At 62.3% G+C, this 16462-nt stretch overlaps 2 protein-coding genes across 4 annotated transcripts; one reads left to right on the top strand and one right to left on the bottom strand.

Annotated features, from left to right (window-relative positions):
• Window position 1: 1 nt before the first annotated feature.
• Window positions 2–2451, top strand: MTFP1 (mitochondrial fission process 1). Its single transcript, XM_037401744.1, has 5 exons — window positions 2–15; window positions 358–509; window positions 1366–1493; window positions 1569–1801; window positions 2232–2451. The coding sequence occupies exons 1-5, from the start codon at window positions 2–4 to the stop codon at window positions 2305–2307; spliced, it is 603 nt and encodes a 200-aa protein (XP_037257641.1). The 3' UTR covers window positions 2308–2451.
• A 5521-nt stretch (window positions 2452–7972) lies between these two features.
• On the bottom strand, window positions 7973–15362 carry GAL3ST1 (galactose-3-O-sulfotransferase 1). Of its 3 annotated transcripts, none has more exons than XM_037376703.1 (3): window positions 14983–15362; window positions 11662–11795; window positions 7973–10268 (listed from the first exon to the last, which is right to left on the bottom strand). In XM_037376703.1, exons 2-3 carry the CDS (start codon window positions 11784–11786, stop codon window positions 9119–9121), a joined length of 1275 nt encoding a protein of 424 aa, XP_037232600.1. In that variant the 5' UTR covers window positions 11787–11795; window positions 14983–15362; the 3' UTR covers window positions 7973–9118. The 3 variants fall into 3 exon arrangements, with proteins under 3 accessions (XP_037232600.1, XP_037232506.1, XP_037232687.1); XM_037376609.1 differs by lacking the exon at window positions 14983–15362 and adding an exon at window positions 13553–14825; XM_037376790.1 differs by lacking the exon at window positions 14983–15362 and adding an exon at window positions 12978–13363.
• Between the last annotated feature and the right edge of the window lie 1100 nt (window positions 15363–16462).

The following is a 16462-nucleotide window of genomic DNA, read 5'->3' as shown; positions in this document are numbered from 1 at the left end:
GATGGACTCAGCTGGGTCTCCTCTGGTTTTTGTCCCCCAGCCGGCCCCTGCTGCCCCCCACCCCATAGCCAGCCCTACCGACCCCCCCAGCCGGCCTCTGCTGCCCCCCACGCCATAGTCGGCCCTACCGACCCCCCCGCCGGCCCCTGCTGCCCCCCCCAGCCCTACTGACCCTCCAAGCCAGCCCCTGCTGCCCCCCCCCCCCCCCCCCAAGCCCTACTGACCCCCCCGAGCCCCCCAGCCGGCCCCTGCTGCTCCCCCCTGCCCCACGGGCTGGTCCATCCCCATTAACCACACCTCACGCCCCCGCTGGCCCCGCCTCGGCCCCACATCCCGCCACGTGACCACGTGACGCAGCGCCGCCCGGCCCCGCCCTTGTCGCCGTCTCGCCGCGCCGGGGGGGGCGGGGCCTGGTGACGCGGGCGGGGAGGGGCGGGGCGTGCGGCGGGAGCGCGCCATGGGGGCGGCGGAGCCTGACCGCTACCGGGACACGTGGGTCCGCTACCTGGGTGAGCACCCCCGGGCACCGGGCAGTGACACCGGGCACCCCCCTGGGTATCGGGCAGTGACACCGGGCACCCCCCCGGGGCACTGCGCATCCCCCGGGCACCGGGCACTGACACCGGGGTCCCCTCCGGGCACTGGGCACCCCCCTGGGTATCGGGCAGTGACACCGGGCACCCCCCCGGGGCACTGCGCATCCCCCGGGCACCGGGCACTGACACCGGGGTCCCCTCCGGGCACTGGGCACCCCCCTGGGTATCGGGCACTGATACCGGGCACCCCCCCGGGGCACTGGGCATTCTCCGGGCGCTGGGCACCCCCCTGGGTATCGGGCACTGATACCGGGAACCGCACCGGGTGCTCCCCCAGGCACCGGGTGCTATGTCGGGTACCGGGCACTGACACTGGGCATCCCCCCCTGGTACCGGGCACTGACACGGGGAACTGTACACCCCCCCCTCCGGGTATCAGGCACCAGACACTGACACCGGGCACCGACACCGGGAGCTGCACCGGGCACGCCCCCAGGCACCGGGTACTGATGGTGGGCACCCCCCGGGTACCAGGCACTGACACGCAGCAGTGGTACCACACACTGACACCTGTCCTTGGGCACTGACACCCAGCACCAGTCACTGCCACCAGCACGGACACAGAGTACTGGTACCATGCACTGACACTGGGTACCAGTCACAGACAGCAGTGCCAGCGCCAGCCGTGTCACCCTAGCTGTCCCAAGGTGATGCAACTGCTCCGAACACCCCCATGCCCCTGCTGCCCTCCTGGGGGAATGGGGACACGCAGTGGGGAAGCACAGGGACATGGCCAGTCTCTGGCCCCATTGACCCCCCCAACCCCCAGGTTATGCCAACGAGGTGGGCGAGTCCTTCCGCCCGCTGGTGCCGTTGCAGGTGGTGTGGGCCAGCTACGGTGTGGCCACCGCCTACGTGACCGCTGACGCCATCGACAAGGGCCAGAAAGCTGCCACTGTGAGTGTCACCCCTTACACTGCCCCCACCCCCAACCCGCTGTCCTCACCACTGACCTCCCTCCATCACCCCCAGGAACATGCACAGGACCCCGCACGGGCCACGCGGGTAGGGGTGGCTGTGGTGGACACGTTTGTCTGGCAGAGCCTGGCCTCAGTGGCCATCCCTGGCTTCACCATCAACCGCCTCTGCGCCGCCTCGCTGGCCCTGCTGGGCACCCTCACCCGCTGGCCACTGCCCGTGCGCCGGTGGACCACCACTGCCCTGGGGCTGGGTGCCATCCCCCTCATCATCACCCCCATCGACAGGTAAGGGACACCCCCTTGGGGACACGTGGGTACCACTTCCCCATCCCTGCATCCCACGGGGCATCCCCCCATCCCAGGCCAGAGGGATGAAGTGCTTCTCCTCACAGGGGAGCTGTTCCCAGTATGGGCTTAGGGCTGGGGGAGCACGGGGTGACTGGGGAGGGGGTCCCTGCGCCAAAGGGGCTTTGCCAGGGCCCAGCCAGGTCATGGCCCCATGGGAATGAAGATTAGCGGGAGCCAGGGGCTGAGCAGGGGATTAGCGAGGTGAGGCTGCGCTAAGCCTGGTTTTGGGGGGGCTGGGGCCTCTGGGACATTAGGGACAGGTCCCAGGGGGACTGGGGACAGCTCCAGCCAGCCCCTCCTCATCTTAGCCAATTAACCATACCCCAGGGAGCCCCCAGGACCCCACCAATCCTCTCTCTTGCTGCAGGACTGTGGATTTCCTGATGGACTCCAGCCTCCGCAAGCTCTATGGGGCGCCAGGAGAGCCCCCGGCGCCACACTGAGCCCCCCTGGTCTGGGGAAACTGAGGCAACACTGCTGATCTTGGGGTGCTGTGACCCACCTACTGTGAACCCTTGCTCCAGCGATGGCCTGGGAGCTGCCCCCCCTGTCCCATGGCTGGTCCTAATAAACCATTTCAACCCTGACCCCATGCTGGGTGATGCTTGGGTACCGCAGCCATGACAGAGCCAGCAGGGACCCATTGCTGCATCCTCTCCTGGAGGGGACACTTGGGTCTGGCTGGGTCCCAAACTCCAGGTAATCTCCACCCTGAGAGGGGGGTGGTCCTTGCAGACTCAGAGCAGCCCTGATCACCCCACCAGCACCCCCAGGCCTAGCTGGAACCCCTCCACAGCCACTCCCAGCCTCATGGGATATCCTGGTGACTGTCCCCAAGGAGCTGCTACCATGTCCAAGATCTTCAGTAGTGCCTCCAGGAACCCAAATTCCCCCAACCAGAAGACACCCCCAGCACCACAGGCTGGGGCCATGCCACCATGCCTGGTGGTACCTCCTGGTACCAGATGTGGCTTCCAGGAGTGGTGGTATGGCCCCAGCCTGTGGTGGCATTCATGTGGTACCACCAGGAGAAGCTTTAGAGTAAAGAAAACCACCTTTTATTGGGAAGGAGGGGGACCACTGGCTCACACCGAGCTCTGTGCCAGGCTGCGGTACTCTGGATCCAGCTCACCCCCTTTCTCAGTCTCTCTGGGGACCAGGGCCCCCACCACGCTCTGCAGCTCAGCCTGGAAGGGACATCGTTGCCTCGGCCACTGCCGCCTTGGCCACTGGCGCCTGCCCAGGCGCCACATGGCCACAGCCAGGGCCAGCAGAACCCCCACCAGGGTGGCTGCCACAAGGGCGCTGCCCACCAGGGCCAGCCCGGCCAGCAGGAACCTCTTTATCGTACGGCAAGGTGCTGGGAAGAGAGGAAAAATACCCCGGCGGGTTCAGAGGTTGCTTCAGCACCCACGATGGTGAATCTGGGGCCATGGGGAGAGGGTTGGGGGTGTCTGCTCACCTTCATACCAGGGCACCTTCTCCTTCTGCACCAGCAATGGTCCAACCATCTCCCGGTGGAGCATCCCCTCTCCTGGGAACCCTGTGGGAGGAGATGACCAATACAGCTTGTCCCAGCCCCTGGAGGTACACACACACCCTGCACCCCCCCAAGACCCCAAACCCACAAGGGGCCACCACATCCCCACCCCAGTACCTGGCAGCTCTCCGGGGAAGTTGTCATCAGGGGGACAGCCAGCATCACAGCAGTGGCACAGGGTGCTCTGGGAAGTGTCCTCTGCATTGTGCCAGCTGGGAGGAGAGGACAGAGCTGGGATGGGTCTAGGCATCCCTAGCCCCAACTGCAAGACCCACATGGTCTCTCCAGGTCCCCCATGCCAGCAGGTCCCTCCAGGTCTTGGCCTGGACCTTGGCCACCCTAAAGGAAGTGTCCTCCTGGTGACACCAAGCACCACCCCACTCCCCGCCCAATTCATCTGCAGCAGGAGGGAGCCAGGACCTGTGGTGATGCCAGCAGGCTGTCATGGGAGCAGCGGCACCCAGACCATGGCAGGGTGGCATGGCCCCCTGGATGGGTTCCCTTGACAAGTGGCTTCTGATCCCAAAGCACCCATGGGTGCTCACGCCCTAGGGCACCAGCAGGAACCTGCACCAGGGCTGAGCCTACCTGGCTGTGGCTTGGCTGTAGAAGCAGAACCTGGCGCCGTGCCCTCGGGCACTGGTGGGGCCCCACGCTGTCAACAGGCAGTGCACATAGACCTGCCAAAGACACCAGCCCCAGGCAGGGCATGACACCACGGCGCCCTTCTTCAGGGACCCTGCTTTCCTCCCACCCAGCCCTGTTGGACCACCCCAGTGGGGAGCAGGATGCCCCCAGGAGGGACAGTGCTGTGGGAGCCCCAGGTCATCCCCCATAGGGCCTCTCTCCCACCACCAAGGACATCACGCCAACCTCACCTCCTCCTCCTCCAGTTCATCCTCCAGCACAGGGGCCAGGATGGCAAGACGGACAGCAGACACCCCTCTCCTGTGCTGGACAGACATGCTCCCCAGTTTTTGCCCGTGCAGGCACCTAAGGCAGGAGAGCAACACAGGAGCATTCCCAGAATTTCTCCAGGCCCTGAACATCCCTCCCCATTAGGAGGTCTTGCAGGACCTCAGGGTGCCTGGAGAAAGCAGTCCCCACCTCCCACCCCACGGGCACTGACCCATGGCTGTTCACCACCATGAAGACCCTTTTGGGTCGTCCCAGCTGCTCTGAGGTGGTTCCGTAGCACTGGTCCACATAGATCTTCAGAGAGGTGCCCGGACTGAAGTCAACCCTGGCCTCCAGGTGGATGGCAGAGCCAGGGCTGAGCACCAGTGGCTTCTTCACGGCACTGGGGTCCCCTGAAAGAGAAGGGAGGGTTGGTTCCATGTGACATCCCCAAGCCTGTCCCACCACAGACAGGGACATCAACACATCCCAGACCACCACTCACAGGTGGTTTTACCTTCACCCCTGTGAAGCAGGTGCCCACCTGCAGCTCCCCAATTTCAGAGCCCATCTCCCGTCCCTGGAAGCCAAGAGTCATCCTGGCTCTGTCACCCCAGTCTGGCTTCCCTGCCTGCTCCCCAGAACTACAGCACCTTCCTGGTTCCCCACCACCAGCCCGGAGCAGAGAGGGACCACATCACCTGTTAGAACGACAAAGGGCAGCTGACCCCCAAAATCTGATCATGGAATCAAGCACAGGATTGGGAACACCTCAAAGCACCACCACTCAGAGCTCTGCACCCTCTGCAAGACTGGGATGGGAGGTCCTGCAGGGATGGCCACCTTCTCCTGGTGGGCCCCAGTGCTGAGGCCAGCCAGGAGAAAGTACTGGGTGCCACTGGTCAAGGTCAGTAGTCTTGGCCGGACCCATCCTGTGGTCTCATCGCCCAAAGGTGGCACCCAACACAAGACCCAGGGCACTCACCATCCAGGAGCCTCAAGGTGAAGTTCATGATGGGCTCCTCCAAGCGGCCGTAAGCATGAGCCCCACCAGGCACAGTGCCAGCAGCAAGCACTGGGGCTGCAGCCCTTGTCCCCACACCTGAGGACATCACTGGAACCATCACCATGTGACTGAAGGTCTCTGAAGTATCTGGAGCCATGGTGGTCCCTGCAGCAAGGAGAGGGTTTAGCCAGTGGGGCTCAGCACGCAACAGCATATCTCAGACACAGTGGGGACATCCAAGTCCTCAGATGTCCTTGGGACTGGTGGAGGACAGGTGCCAGCAGCACAAAGGCAGGGAGAGCACTCAGGAGCTCAGCTGGGTTTGGGCACATCAGGGTGCTCCTCGATCCCCAGCTCCCCCAGCCAGGACCTCCCTTGGTCTTGGTGGCCAGGCCCTGGCACAGGGTCACTTTAGTCGCTGTGGTGGTGCGTGCTGGAGGAAGTGGTGTTCCACAAGGGTGTTCCAAAATGCAAGGTTAAGTGTCCCCAGCCCCCTCAGCACCAGGTATGCCTGGGAGCTGACAGGCTGGGGCCAGACCAGGAGCTGCTCACAGGATGGGACACCATTGCCAGCAGCTACATACCCCACCAGTGGCTCTAGTCCCCCCACCCAAACCAGGCCCCTACAGACCTGGGGGTGCAAGGAGCCCCTGGCAAGCCCCTTGGCTCCAACCACACATCCCTGGAGTGTCAGGGTCATTTCAGAAAGTCTCTTTTCCACCAAGAAAACCTGTACCAGCAGGTCCAGGAGGGCATCAGGAACCAGCACTGGGTAAAACCAAGGGCCACTCACCACCCTCCTGCACCTAGACAGCCAGGAGGTCCCAGCCCCACTCACCTGCCACTCCCAGCACAGCCCCACACACCAGCACCAACCAACACAGCCCCATCCTGAGCAAGCAGCAGCCTCAGCTCCAACCCCTGGGGACCTTTAAAGACCAGGGCTGGGTGCCAATGGGCTCCAGCTGGTGCTGCCGGCTTTTGGAGATTTGCTTGATTTGCTCTGCAGTCAATCAGGGTCCCATGTGTGGGGCTGGTCCTACATGCCATCCCAGCCCCATCACAAGGATCTGCACCCATTGCTCAGCCCCTGTTCCATCACACAGGCTCAGTTGCACCACTCAGTCTGGTCCTGCATGGGGTCTTGGCCCTGAGGAAGGTCCAGGTCCCACTGCATGGTCCCATATGCACCAGTTAGTCCTGGTCACCATGCATGATGCTGGTCCCACCATGTAGTTTTGGTCCTGTATGTGGTCCTGGTCCGACCAGTTTTCCTTGGTCCAAGTTGCACCACATGGTCTGGTCCCACCACTCAGTCTTGTTCCCATGGATGTCCCTGACCCACCTCATGGCATGGTTTCACCTCATCGTCCTATACATAGTCCTAGGCCCACCACGGTTCTGATCCCACCACTCGGTCATGGTCCCATGCATGATGCCGATCCCATCACACAGTCCTTGTCCCATTATGGTCCTGCTGGCAGCCCCAGCCCCAGTGCCACCACACAAGCCTGGGGACACACAGTCCCAGCTTGGTCCCGTTTATTGAGAACAAAAACCCATAGGAGGAGGGTGCTGGGACAGGGGACTTCAGCAGGACTTTCCTGCCACCCTTTGGTCCCAGGCAAGCACACAGCTGCTGCTCCCCACCCCAGGGCACTGGCTGCTCTCCAGGACAGGCAGCCCTGGGGGCACAGGTAGCCCGGTTGAGGCAGCAGTTTGGTCACAGCCAGGACAGAGACCTGGTGAAGTCCCCATCTGTGCCTCCTGCCTGTCTTGGATGTCCCCAAAACCCCATCACAGCCCCCTCTGCATGGGTTGACCTGGTGGCCTGGGCACAGAGGGACACAGAGCACGTCCCCATGGGAATGTCATCACAGGTGGGCTGTGCAACCGACCTCCTGCCTCAGAAGGGGCTTTTCCATCCCCCCATCTGCAGAGACAACTGGTGGCTGAGGTGGGATTTGGCATCTGCTCCCAGCAAGAGAGCTCAGCATGTCATGGGAGATGCCTGTGGACCTCAGGCAGGTGCCCCCTGTGCACCTCTGTGTCCCCCGCAACCAACCCAGTGTCTGTGGGCAGCATCATGTGCAGTTGAGTTGGTGGCCCCAGAATGGCTATTAGGGTGCATGTCCACCCCGGTACCACTGGTGCTTTGGTTGAAGAAGCCCCGGTGCAAGTCCCAGGGCCACCCCTGAAAATGGGGTGCACCTGCCAGCAGCACAGCTGGGACCCAGTGGCATGACTGGGTTGTGTCACCCGTGATGGCTGTCCCGTGGGTGCTGGTGTCCCTGCAAAACCAGCAGACCTTCCTGGTGGCATCTGTGCACCATGGGAATCACAAGCCAGCACCCAGCAGCACAGGCGGCTCTGCAGGGACAATGAGGACCGATCCAGGCACCCCATTCATGCTGGGAGTCTCGTGCCTCAGCGCTGCCCTGGGGGGACAGGGCTCCCCACCTCTGGGAACACAGAGCTGGGACACTGCAGGGCTGCTGAGCCGCCCCGCAGGCAGAGCAGATCTGGGGGGAGCAGGGACCAGCAGAGCATCCTGCCGCGTGTGCCAGGAGTCGGTGCGAGGGGGTGTCGCTTCCTCCCCAACCTGCCCCCAGAGAAGGAGTTGGCTGGACCATCCTTGTGTTAAAAACTGGCAAATACACGATTATCTTACAAAAGTAGAACTGCTTTTTTATTTCTGGTCTTTACAAAGGGAGCAGAACACAGGCTGGGGGCTGGGGGGGGTCCATTTGCTGCTGGGGAGGCTCAGCTGCGGGTGCCACCTTTGTGCCCGGCCAGGGCCACTCTTGGCAGGACGCGGCATTGCCGGTGTCATCCAGCCCGGCTGGGACGCCCGAGTTTTGTCCCCACTATGGGGCAGGAACAGACTCTGTCCTCAGCACCCCCCCATGCCGGGGGGATGGCATTACTGGGACGGTGGCTGCCGGATCCCGCTCCACTCCCCATCTCCTCCCCGTGCCAGTTCTCACCAGACCCCGTGAGCCTTCTGGAATGTCCCCTGTAGGGACCAGGGCCACGGGGCCCTCTAACCAGGATGATGGGGGGCTGGGAGGAGACCTGCTGCATGGACACCCTTTGCCTGCTGTGACCTTGAGCCCGCTGATAAATGCCGGGGCTTTTGGGGTGCCAAATGGCTCCAGGTGGCTCCGGGTCACAGCCTGCCATGGACCAATGGCTGTGGATGGGCTGAGAACGTGCCACACTCATCACACCCATGGGCTGGAACATGCCGGAGTGGTGCAGCAGGCTCCAACACGCAGCCCCAAAACCAGGGCTCAAGGGAAACAGGGTGATTTGAGGAGCCCCTCGAGTTTCAGGTTCCCTGCTGGCAGCTCTGCCCACCCCAGGTAAGGAGGACCCTCCGCCACTGCTGGCTGGGCACATCCCTCCCTGCACTGACTGACCCACGGTGTGCTTCTGGTGACGTAGTGATGGATGTCCTGCTCCCACTGGGACAAGGCCATGTCCTTCCTGAATATCTCCTCTGGCCTTTTTGTGGGGAAAGTAGTAGTGGATACTGCTGGAAAAAGCCACCCCCAGGCCCCTGGTCCTTGACCCCTCAGAGGCAGGGGTGGAGGCAGAGGATCTGCCCTCCTTGCCTGTGGGTGATGGCAGCCCCCACCCAGGCTCCTGCCCAAGCTGGGGCTCTGCAGGAAGGTGATGGAGGGTCCTCCCGACCCTGGGTGCCGGAGCCTCCGGCTGGTTCTGCTCACGTCCAACCAAAAGACACCATGAGTAAGAAAAATGAAAGCACCTGGTTCTTCCCCGGGGAGAGGGGGGCACCTGCTGTCCCCTACCACTTCAGGAAGTCCCGCACATAGCTCCATAGCTTGGTGATCCAGAGGTTGACCCCCAGGTCAGTCAGGTACTGGATTTCGGGTGTCAGCATCTTACGGCACAGCTTCTGGTGCTTCTTGTTGATCTTCTTCTTCAAGTTGTAGCCCAGGATGGACTTCTCCCCCAGCGGCTGCCAGGGTTGCATAGAGGACTCTTGAATGGCACTGGCATCCACGGGGTGTCCCCCATCGATGCAGATGCTCTTCATCTTCTCGTTCTCCCTCTGCAACTCTGCCACGTCCTTGGCCATCCGCTCCCTCCCATAGGCCTCCACCTTACGCCAGAAGGTGGCATTAAAATAACGGTAGAGCTTGGCGTCGATGAGGTTCCAGGAGGTGGCCTTCTCATAGAGGTCAGGTGTCAGCCGGGAGATGGTGGAGCCCTTACGGGCGTTGAGTTTGAAGTAGAGGACATCCTCCAGCTGCCAGCACAGCAGGTCCTTCAGCAGCACCAAGGACTCATCAAAGTACTCGAGCAACATGACGAGGTGGAAACGGCGATCTATCTCCTGGATGTGCTCCTCCACCAGTGGGCTGTTGGCGTTCATGTTGTTGTCATAGCCCAAGTCAAAGAAGAGGAGGTTTTGGAGGTAGTGAGCATTGAACCCATTGGGGTCGTAGTAGTGCCAGGGGTCCCGGAGGAACTCCGCCAGCTTGTCCTCTCCCGTCAGCTTCCAGGTGAGGGGGATGACGCGCCCAAAGTAGTGGAAAGAGGACTCGAAGAGGTAGGCAGGGTCCCTCAGCACTGTCACAAAGGTGGCATCTGATGGCAGGAGCTTGCGCACCTCCTCGTAGTGGAAACGCATGTGGTTGCAGATGATGTTGAAGCACGCGCCTGGCCGGTAGTGCTGCACCTGGCTGCGCTCAAAGTAGGAGGGGTAGTAGAAGTCGTTGCGGCCGTTGGGAAAGGCAAATTTCAAGCGATGCTTCTCCCCGAAGCGGAAAAGGATGTTGAGGATGGTGCTGCTGGCTGTCTTGTGCGTCTTCATGAACATGATGTTCAGCTTGGGCAGGCAGCTCCATCCCGGGGGGCTGCCTGTGCTGTTGGCCACTGCTGGGGACTTGCCAGGGGCTGAGTAGGAGGAGCAGGAGGAGGGGACAGGGATCCTGGTGGGGAGAAGAGACAGGACACTGGTGAGGGCAGCTTGGCCAGCGTGGCCCAGCCACCGTGAAGGCTTGGCCATTTTCCTTCCTGAAGGAGCTGCATCTGGGGGTGGGTGCTGGACCTGGGGATGGGTGCTTGTCCCCAGCATCACCCAGACTCCCTGGCAGGGACAAGCCCAGCTTTGGGCAGAGCCCCCTTCATCCCCAGCCACATGCCCAGCAGGACCAGGGCACCCACCCAGCAGGAGCCCCCCAGCAAGCAGGGCAGAGCCCACCACCCATATGAGCCTTCCAGCATCAGATGCACCTCTGAGCCACCAAACCAAGCTCGTTCACCCCTGGACAACCCCAGCCACTGAGGATGTGCCACTATGGGGGTCTTCACATTGGTCAGCCCCCACCAGCAGCTGTGCAGCCTGAGTAGGGGGTTGCCATCCCTCCCCACGCACACAGTCGTGGTGGCCCTGGTGCAGGTGATGCTAAGACACACATGGAGACAAGTTCTCCGTGGCTGTAACTCCATGGACAGGAGCTGATAACATTCTTGCCAAGTCTGGAAGTTCTCAACCTCTTGTAGGAGTTGTGGAGGATCCAGAACCCCAGCAAAGAGGGAAATAATTCTAGTGCATGGCTCTGCAGACGAGTTTGTGGGCCCTCAGGGAACACTGAGAATAACTTGTGTGTTATCCGAGATGCCTGGAGCAGGGAACAGAGGCTGCAGTGTCAAGTGACTTTGGACACTGTTAATGAAGTTGCAAAAGCTGATCCTTGATAATGATCCCATCAGCAGCGCAGGCTGGCACGCAGCTTACGAAACACCCGCAGGCAGATCTTGTTTATAAGCTTAGACAAACGTAATGCTAGAGGGGTGGCCAGGAGCTGAGCCCTGCCGAGTGCCGGCTTTCGCTGCCATGGGCAGCAGCGAGCGCTGAACCTACCTGTGCCCATCTCTGCGGGCGAGAGCTTACATGTGGCAGCACTCTGGTAGCTCTTGAAGGACAAGCCCTTGATAGAGTGTCCTGTGGCTCCTGCCTGCTGGGGAACGTTTCCAGTAATGCTCTTCCTTCTCCCAGGGGACACGAAGTTGCAGTGGGCAGGGGGACTCCTGCACCTCCTCATCCCTTCCATCAGTCAGGAGCAGAGCACTGGCTGCTGTTTTGCAGCAGGTCCCCTCAGGGTGAGCATCCCTCCCCAGCCCCCCAGGGAACTGGGGTTCGCCTTCCCCCCCACCCATGAGACAGGGTGCAGTCTCCAACAGGAGGCTGTAGCAAGGGGACATTTCTGTGTGGAGCCACCAGAGCCTGGAAAGACCCAAGTCTGTCTCCAGTTGGGGGCGCCTGGTGCGAAACAGAGTGGCCAAGCTGCCAGGGGGGACATGTGGGGACCCCACACTCACTCTGTCACGCTGACTTGCAGCGGGGGAATGGCGTAGGAGTAGAGCAGCAGCATGAAGCTGGTCAGGAGGGTCCCCAGGACAAGCCCCTTGCACATAGACCTCCAGTGCTTCCCATGGTGCAGCATCCTGGTCACCTGTGGCCAGCAGAGAGAAGAGCCATTAGCACAGGGAAGCAGGGACCAGGGAGACTGTGTGACTCACATCACGAGCGAATAAAGCACAAGGGCATCTCATGGGCATGGAAGGTCCTGGAAAGCATCTCACCAGGATTTTTGGTGCTGGCACTGCTGGGAGAGAGGCAAGCCAGCACCAGGTGTGCCCCCGGCCAAGGACACAATGGATTTGTGGCCAAAGAGCAGAGTCTCTGCCTGCCCTGCGCACCCTTTGCCCACCTGAAGTGACTCCCTGGCCCAACACAAGAGCAGTCAGAGAGGCTGTGGGGCTGGAAATGGGGGGAAGAAAGGAGCTGCGCCATGGGGCAGCCCAGCCGCAGAGTGGGCATCCTCTGCCAGGCTGCCCCAGTAGCTCCCTCTGCACCGAAAAGTCACCCACGTGGGTAGGAGCTTTCCAAGGGTGGCTGGGGTCCCTTTCCCCAGGAAAATCTCCAGGCCTGACCAGGAGCTACATCAGCTTTGGGCGTATTGGATGCTGCAATACGCACCCAGTGCAGCCATGCCTGGCCCTCCAGCTGCATCAGCTGCAAGGGGACGCGCTGCTCCTCTCCGGCCATGGCACCTGCACCTTTTGGTGCTTGGCTGGGGGCGGGGGGGGCAGACTGACACAGACAGGACAAAGGGGGTCTGGGGCAGGCTGCCCCCCCCCCAGATTGCACCTACACAGACCTATATGCATGCACAATTGCACACAGGCATGCATGCACATGTGCACGTACACACACACACGTGTCCATCCCGTGCATGCACGCACACACACACGGACACAAACACACATCTATGCATGTACACATGGGGGCACACGTCTGTGCGTGTTTGTGCTTCCACATGCATGCATGGACACACACGTATGCACTCATGAATCTCCCTGAAGGACACAGACACACAAGCACACACACATCTATGCGCTCATGAACACACTGGGATGCAGACGTGCACACACCTATACATCTTCATGTGCCCACGTATGCACAAGGACACAGACATACATGCATGTCTATGCATGCTCATGCATGCAGACGTGCATACAGTTGCATGCATGCACACACGCATGCAGCAGGCAGCCCCAGCCCCGCCACCCTGCAGGCTGCCCCCTCCCCAGCTCTGCCCCCCCTCTGCAGCCCCCCCGGCCCCCGGCAGCACCTGCCCAGCCACACGCCGATGACACTCGCCACAGGCCTGGGATGCAGGGGGCAACGGCAGCCCCGGCACGCCAGCGACCGCATTGCAGCAGGCTTGTCCTCTGCAGCAGGACAAGGGGACGCGTCACCCGTGACTGCAGTTCCCACTGCTGGGGGGCTGCAAGCAGAGCCTGGTGGCCGGCAGCATCCCCCTGAGCTGGGGACAAAGCCCTGGGCAGCCCCCCAGCCCTGCACCCCCATTTAGCGGCTGTGGGAACAGCATCACCTCCCTGAGCTTCCGCTTGCGCCGGCTGCCCCAGCACTGCTCTGGCTCCCAGGCATCCTTCAGCCAAGGCTGGCTGTGCTCCCGGCTGCCCACTGAATAACACCCCCTGAAAATAACCCAGCAGCCCCCCATGCCTGCCGCAGCACCGCCCTCCCCCCCCCCCCCCTTAGCACCAGCAGATAAATCGGAGGAATTAAATCCTGGCTGGGAGAGCAGTGGGTTACACACAGACACATTTCAGCCACCCCAGCCCCCACGTAGCAAAGCCCCCCCCAGGATTTCTAAAGCTAAACCCCAAGCAGAAAGGTTACCCGGCCAGCACAGAGGGTGCCCAGGGCATGGCGAGCCCGGGCTGCTGCTCCAGCCTGCCTCCCCCTCTCTCCAGCCCCCCCCCCCCCCCCCCCCCCCGGGTCACCTCGTGCCGCTGAGATTTCCAGCTCGATGAATAATGAATGGAAAATGCAACCGGAGCCTGAGGCTGCGGCTGGGTGCTGGGCACAGCTTGTCCTGGCACCCGGCGTGGCAGCCGAGGGATGCCGATGGGCTAGGGGTACCTGGTGGCACCCCACAAGTGCACCCAAGCTCCCCCAAGTGCTCCCCCCTCGCCTTGCGGTAGGGACCGCTGGGTCAGGCAGGGACGGCCGCATCCAGCCTCTTCCCAGCCAGTGTTCTGAGCCGCTGGCAAGGAGCGGCAGGCATACGGGGGATGTATGGTGTAACCGTGCGGGGAGCAGGTGGCTCTGACCGCCAAGGTGCAGCACGAGTGTAAAGCCCAGAGTGTTTCACACGCCTGGGAGCAGCCAGGGTTTGGTCTTACACTGTGGCTGCGATTGTGCCACGGTCACCATCCGCAGCGCCAGCACTAGCTGGAAAAGCCACTGGTGAGAACCGGGCAGCACCGGAGGGGACACCCACCCATGTGGGTGCTGCAGGTGGGAGCGGAGCTGCATCCTACCGGCTCGCAGGCTGCCCTTCCTGCTGCAGCACGGGCCACGGTACTGCCAGTGCTGGCACCAACTGGGCCGAAATGGATAAATAAACTGGCACCTTTAATGTCCCCCTCAGCTCCCAGCCTCGGGGGGACCCCACCACCCCCCCGGGGCAGCACAGCACCCTGGCCCCACGCGCTGGGATGCCAAGACGTTTAGCTCCACCCTGGCTGGCTCCCCTGGGGTGGTTCTTGCAAACAGCTCCCAACCCAGTCAGTTTATTGACTTTGCCTTAAATGAGTGGCTTAATTATTAATAGCTCACCTGGAGAAGCGTGGGGATCAAGATGTTTTTCCTGGGGCTTCCATTACCGCAGGGCAGCCCTGGTGCCAGCTCTCAGCCAGCTGGCTGAAATTCCCAGCCGGAGGACGTGGCTGCACCGGCCATTTCGCCATGGGTCACCCCCCAGGATGGCCTGGGCCACATGGCTCTGCAGCCCCATCCCCTTGTCCCAGCAGGTCCCCTAGTCCCTGGGGAAATCCCTGAGCCTTCTTTTGAGTTTTCCCTTTACAGCTGAACCCCTGTAGCCACCACACCTGCTGCTTGCTCCTCCTGCCCTTACCAGCCCACAGGCATACTCTTTTTTCCATACGCCAAATTTCACGGTGGCACGGTGCTTCCTAGCCCCTCCCCATGCCCCTTGTACACCCGCCGTGGGTGCAAACACCCATCTCCACGTGCCCCCAGCACCCTGTCACATAAAGCTGCCCCCCAACCACCACCCCCCCACCACCCCCCACCCCAAGCATCACCTTTTCCTTTGCTTAAGCTGCTCTCGGCGAGCCGTCACTCTCCTCTCCTGGGCTGGCCGGGGCACAGGGGGAGCGGGTGGCACGGGGCGGGGGTACCGAAGCTGCTCCGACATGGAATAAGCACATCCCAGGCAGCTCCCCACAAACGCTGGTTTTTCCAAAGCCTCCCCACCAGTTGTGGTCTTTATGGCATTACAAGGGCCCCGGCCCTGTATCACTGGCCTGGGGAGGGGGGAAAAAAAAAGAGAAAGAAATGAAAGCCACTGGCAGAGGGATGCGGGGATGCGGCCGGGCACTGCCCGGCTCCCCCGGGACAGCCAGGCCAGGCTCCGGTGCCCGCTGCCACCCCGGGCCTCCCGTCTCCCCACCCACTCCCAGCGGCACAGAGGAGGCATTCAGCCTGCTGCCTGCCAGCGCCGCAAACAAGGGAGCCACTTGTCTCCATCTGCAGTGCCGGCCTCAACGGGGACATTGTCACCGCCGGCCCCGTGCCCGGCCCCTCCGCTCCCCTGCACTGCCACGCCACCGCCAGCCCCCAGCACCCACGGCGGTGGGAGCCAGGGTGCTGCTGGCCGAGCAGGTGATGATGGCTGTCCCCCAGCAGTGGCACCCAGCTCCTCTCCAGCTCTCACCAGTCACCATCCTCCTCCGGTGGGATGGCTAGTGGCCCAGATGGCACCTCCTGGAGCTCATCTCGAGGTGGGGGGCACTGCGGCCCCACACCCCCAGCCTGGCTGCCTGCTTACCAAGGCACCCTGGCAGCACCTCTCCATCCTTCCCGCAGCATCCTTCTGCCCACTCTAAATGGCTTTTAGAGCCTTCGTGGCAGCAATATTTGTGCTCTCCCTACCTCGGCACGATAACCATAGAGCCACCGCACTGCCACCAGCCTTTCTCCCTTTCCACAGTCCCACTGGCTGTGCTGGGACTTGGGGTCTCTGCTCACCCTACCTGCAGGGGCTGAAGGGTGCCGCCACCTGTAGGGTCCCATCCTGCCACGATGCGGCTGTGCTCAGCAGGGCAAGTGGGTGCCCTGGGGAGGGCTCAGTCCCCTCTGGCACTCCACTGGTGCATCACCCCATGCTGGGGCAGAAAAGGACCCATTGTGCGCCCAGATCCGGTGCTCGCTGCTGCCCTCGCAACCATCCCTCTGCTGCTGAAGGCGGTGACAGCCCCATGCGTTTGCTGGTGGCTGCGCCTGCATCTGCTGCCCCAGGGCTCGTTGGTGTACCCGTGATGCGCCCCACAGCCAGCCCCGGCACGCCCCGAGCCCATGAGGGAGGTGTTTGGGGTTCAGAGCTCGCCCCCACGGGGCTTGAGGTCACCCTGCTGAGCCCCAGGCGGCCAGCTATTGCCCCATCGCAGGCAGCTGCCGCATCCTGCCCTGCCTCGGTGGGACAGGTTCTCGCCCTGGAGTTAACTGCGTAACCTCCAGCCAGCACTGGGGGACGAGAAAAGCCAGAATATCCTCCGTCATTGC

This window comes from Falco rusticolus, chromosome 1 (genome assembly GCF_015220075.1).
Source record: "Falco rusticolus isolate bFalRus1 chromosome 1, bFalRus1.pri, whole genome shotgun sequence".
Lineage (NCBI taxonomy): Eukaryota > Metazoa > Chordata > Aves > Falconiformes > Falconidae > Falco > Falco rusticolus.
This window is presented reverse-complemented; position numbering and strand designations above follow the sequence as displayed.

What these genes read in the sequence shown, in the direction of transcription:
- MTFP1 (XM_037401744.1), top strand. An exon ending in CACGTGGGTCCGCTACCTGG is followed by an intron (nt 510 to 1,365) that starts GTGAGCACCCCC and finishes CCCAACCCCCAG; the next exon opens with GTTATGCCAACGAGGTGGGC. An exon ending in AGGGCCAGAAAGCTGCCACT is followed by an intron (nt 1,494 to 1,568) that starts GTGAGTGTCACC and finishes CATCACCCCCAG; the next exon opens with GAACATGCACAGGACCCCGC.
- GAL3ST1 (XM_037376609.1), bottom strand. Translation starts at nt 13,888, where the DNA reads ATGCGGCCGTCCCTGCCTGACCCAGCGGTCCCTACCGCAAGGCGAGGG. An exon ending in GCACCCTCTGTGCTGGCCGG is followed by an intron (nt 11,796 to 13,552) that starts GTAACCTTTCTG and finishes TGCTGGCCACAG; the next exon opens with GTGACCAGGATGCTGCACCA. An exon ending in CTGCAAGTCAGCGTGACAGA is followed by an intron (nt 10,269 to 11,661) that starts GTGAGTGTGGGG and finishes TCTCCCCACCAG; the next exon opens with GATCCCTGTCCCCTCCTCCT.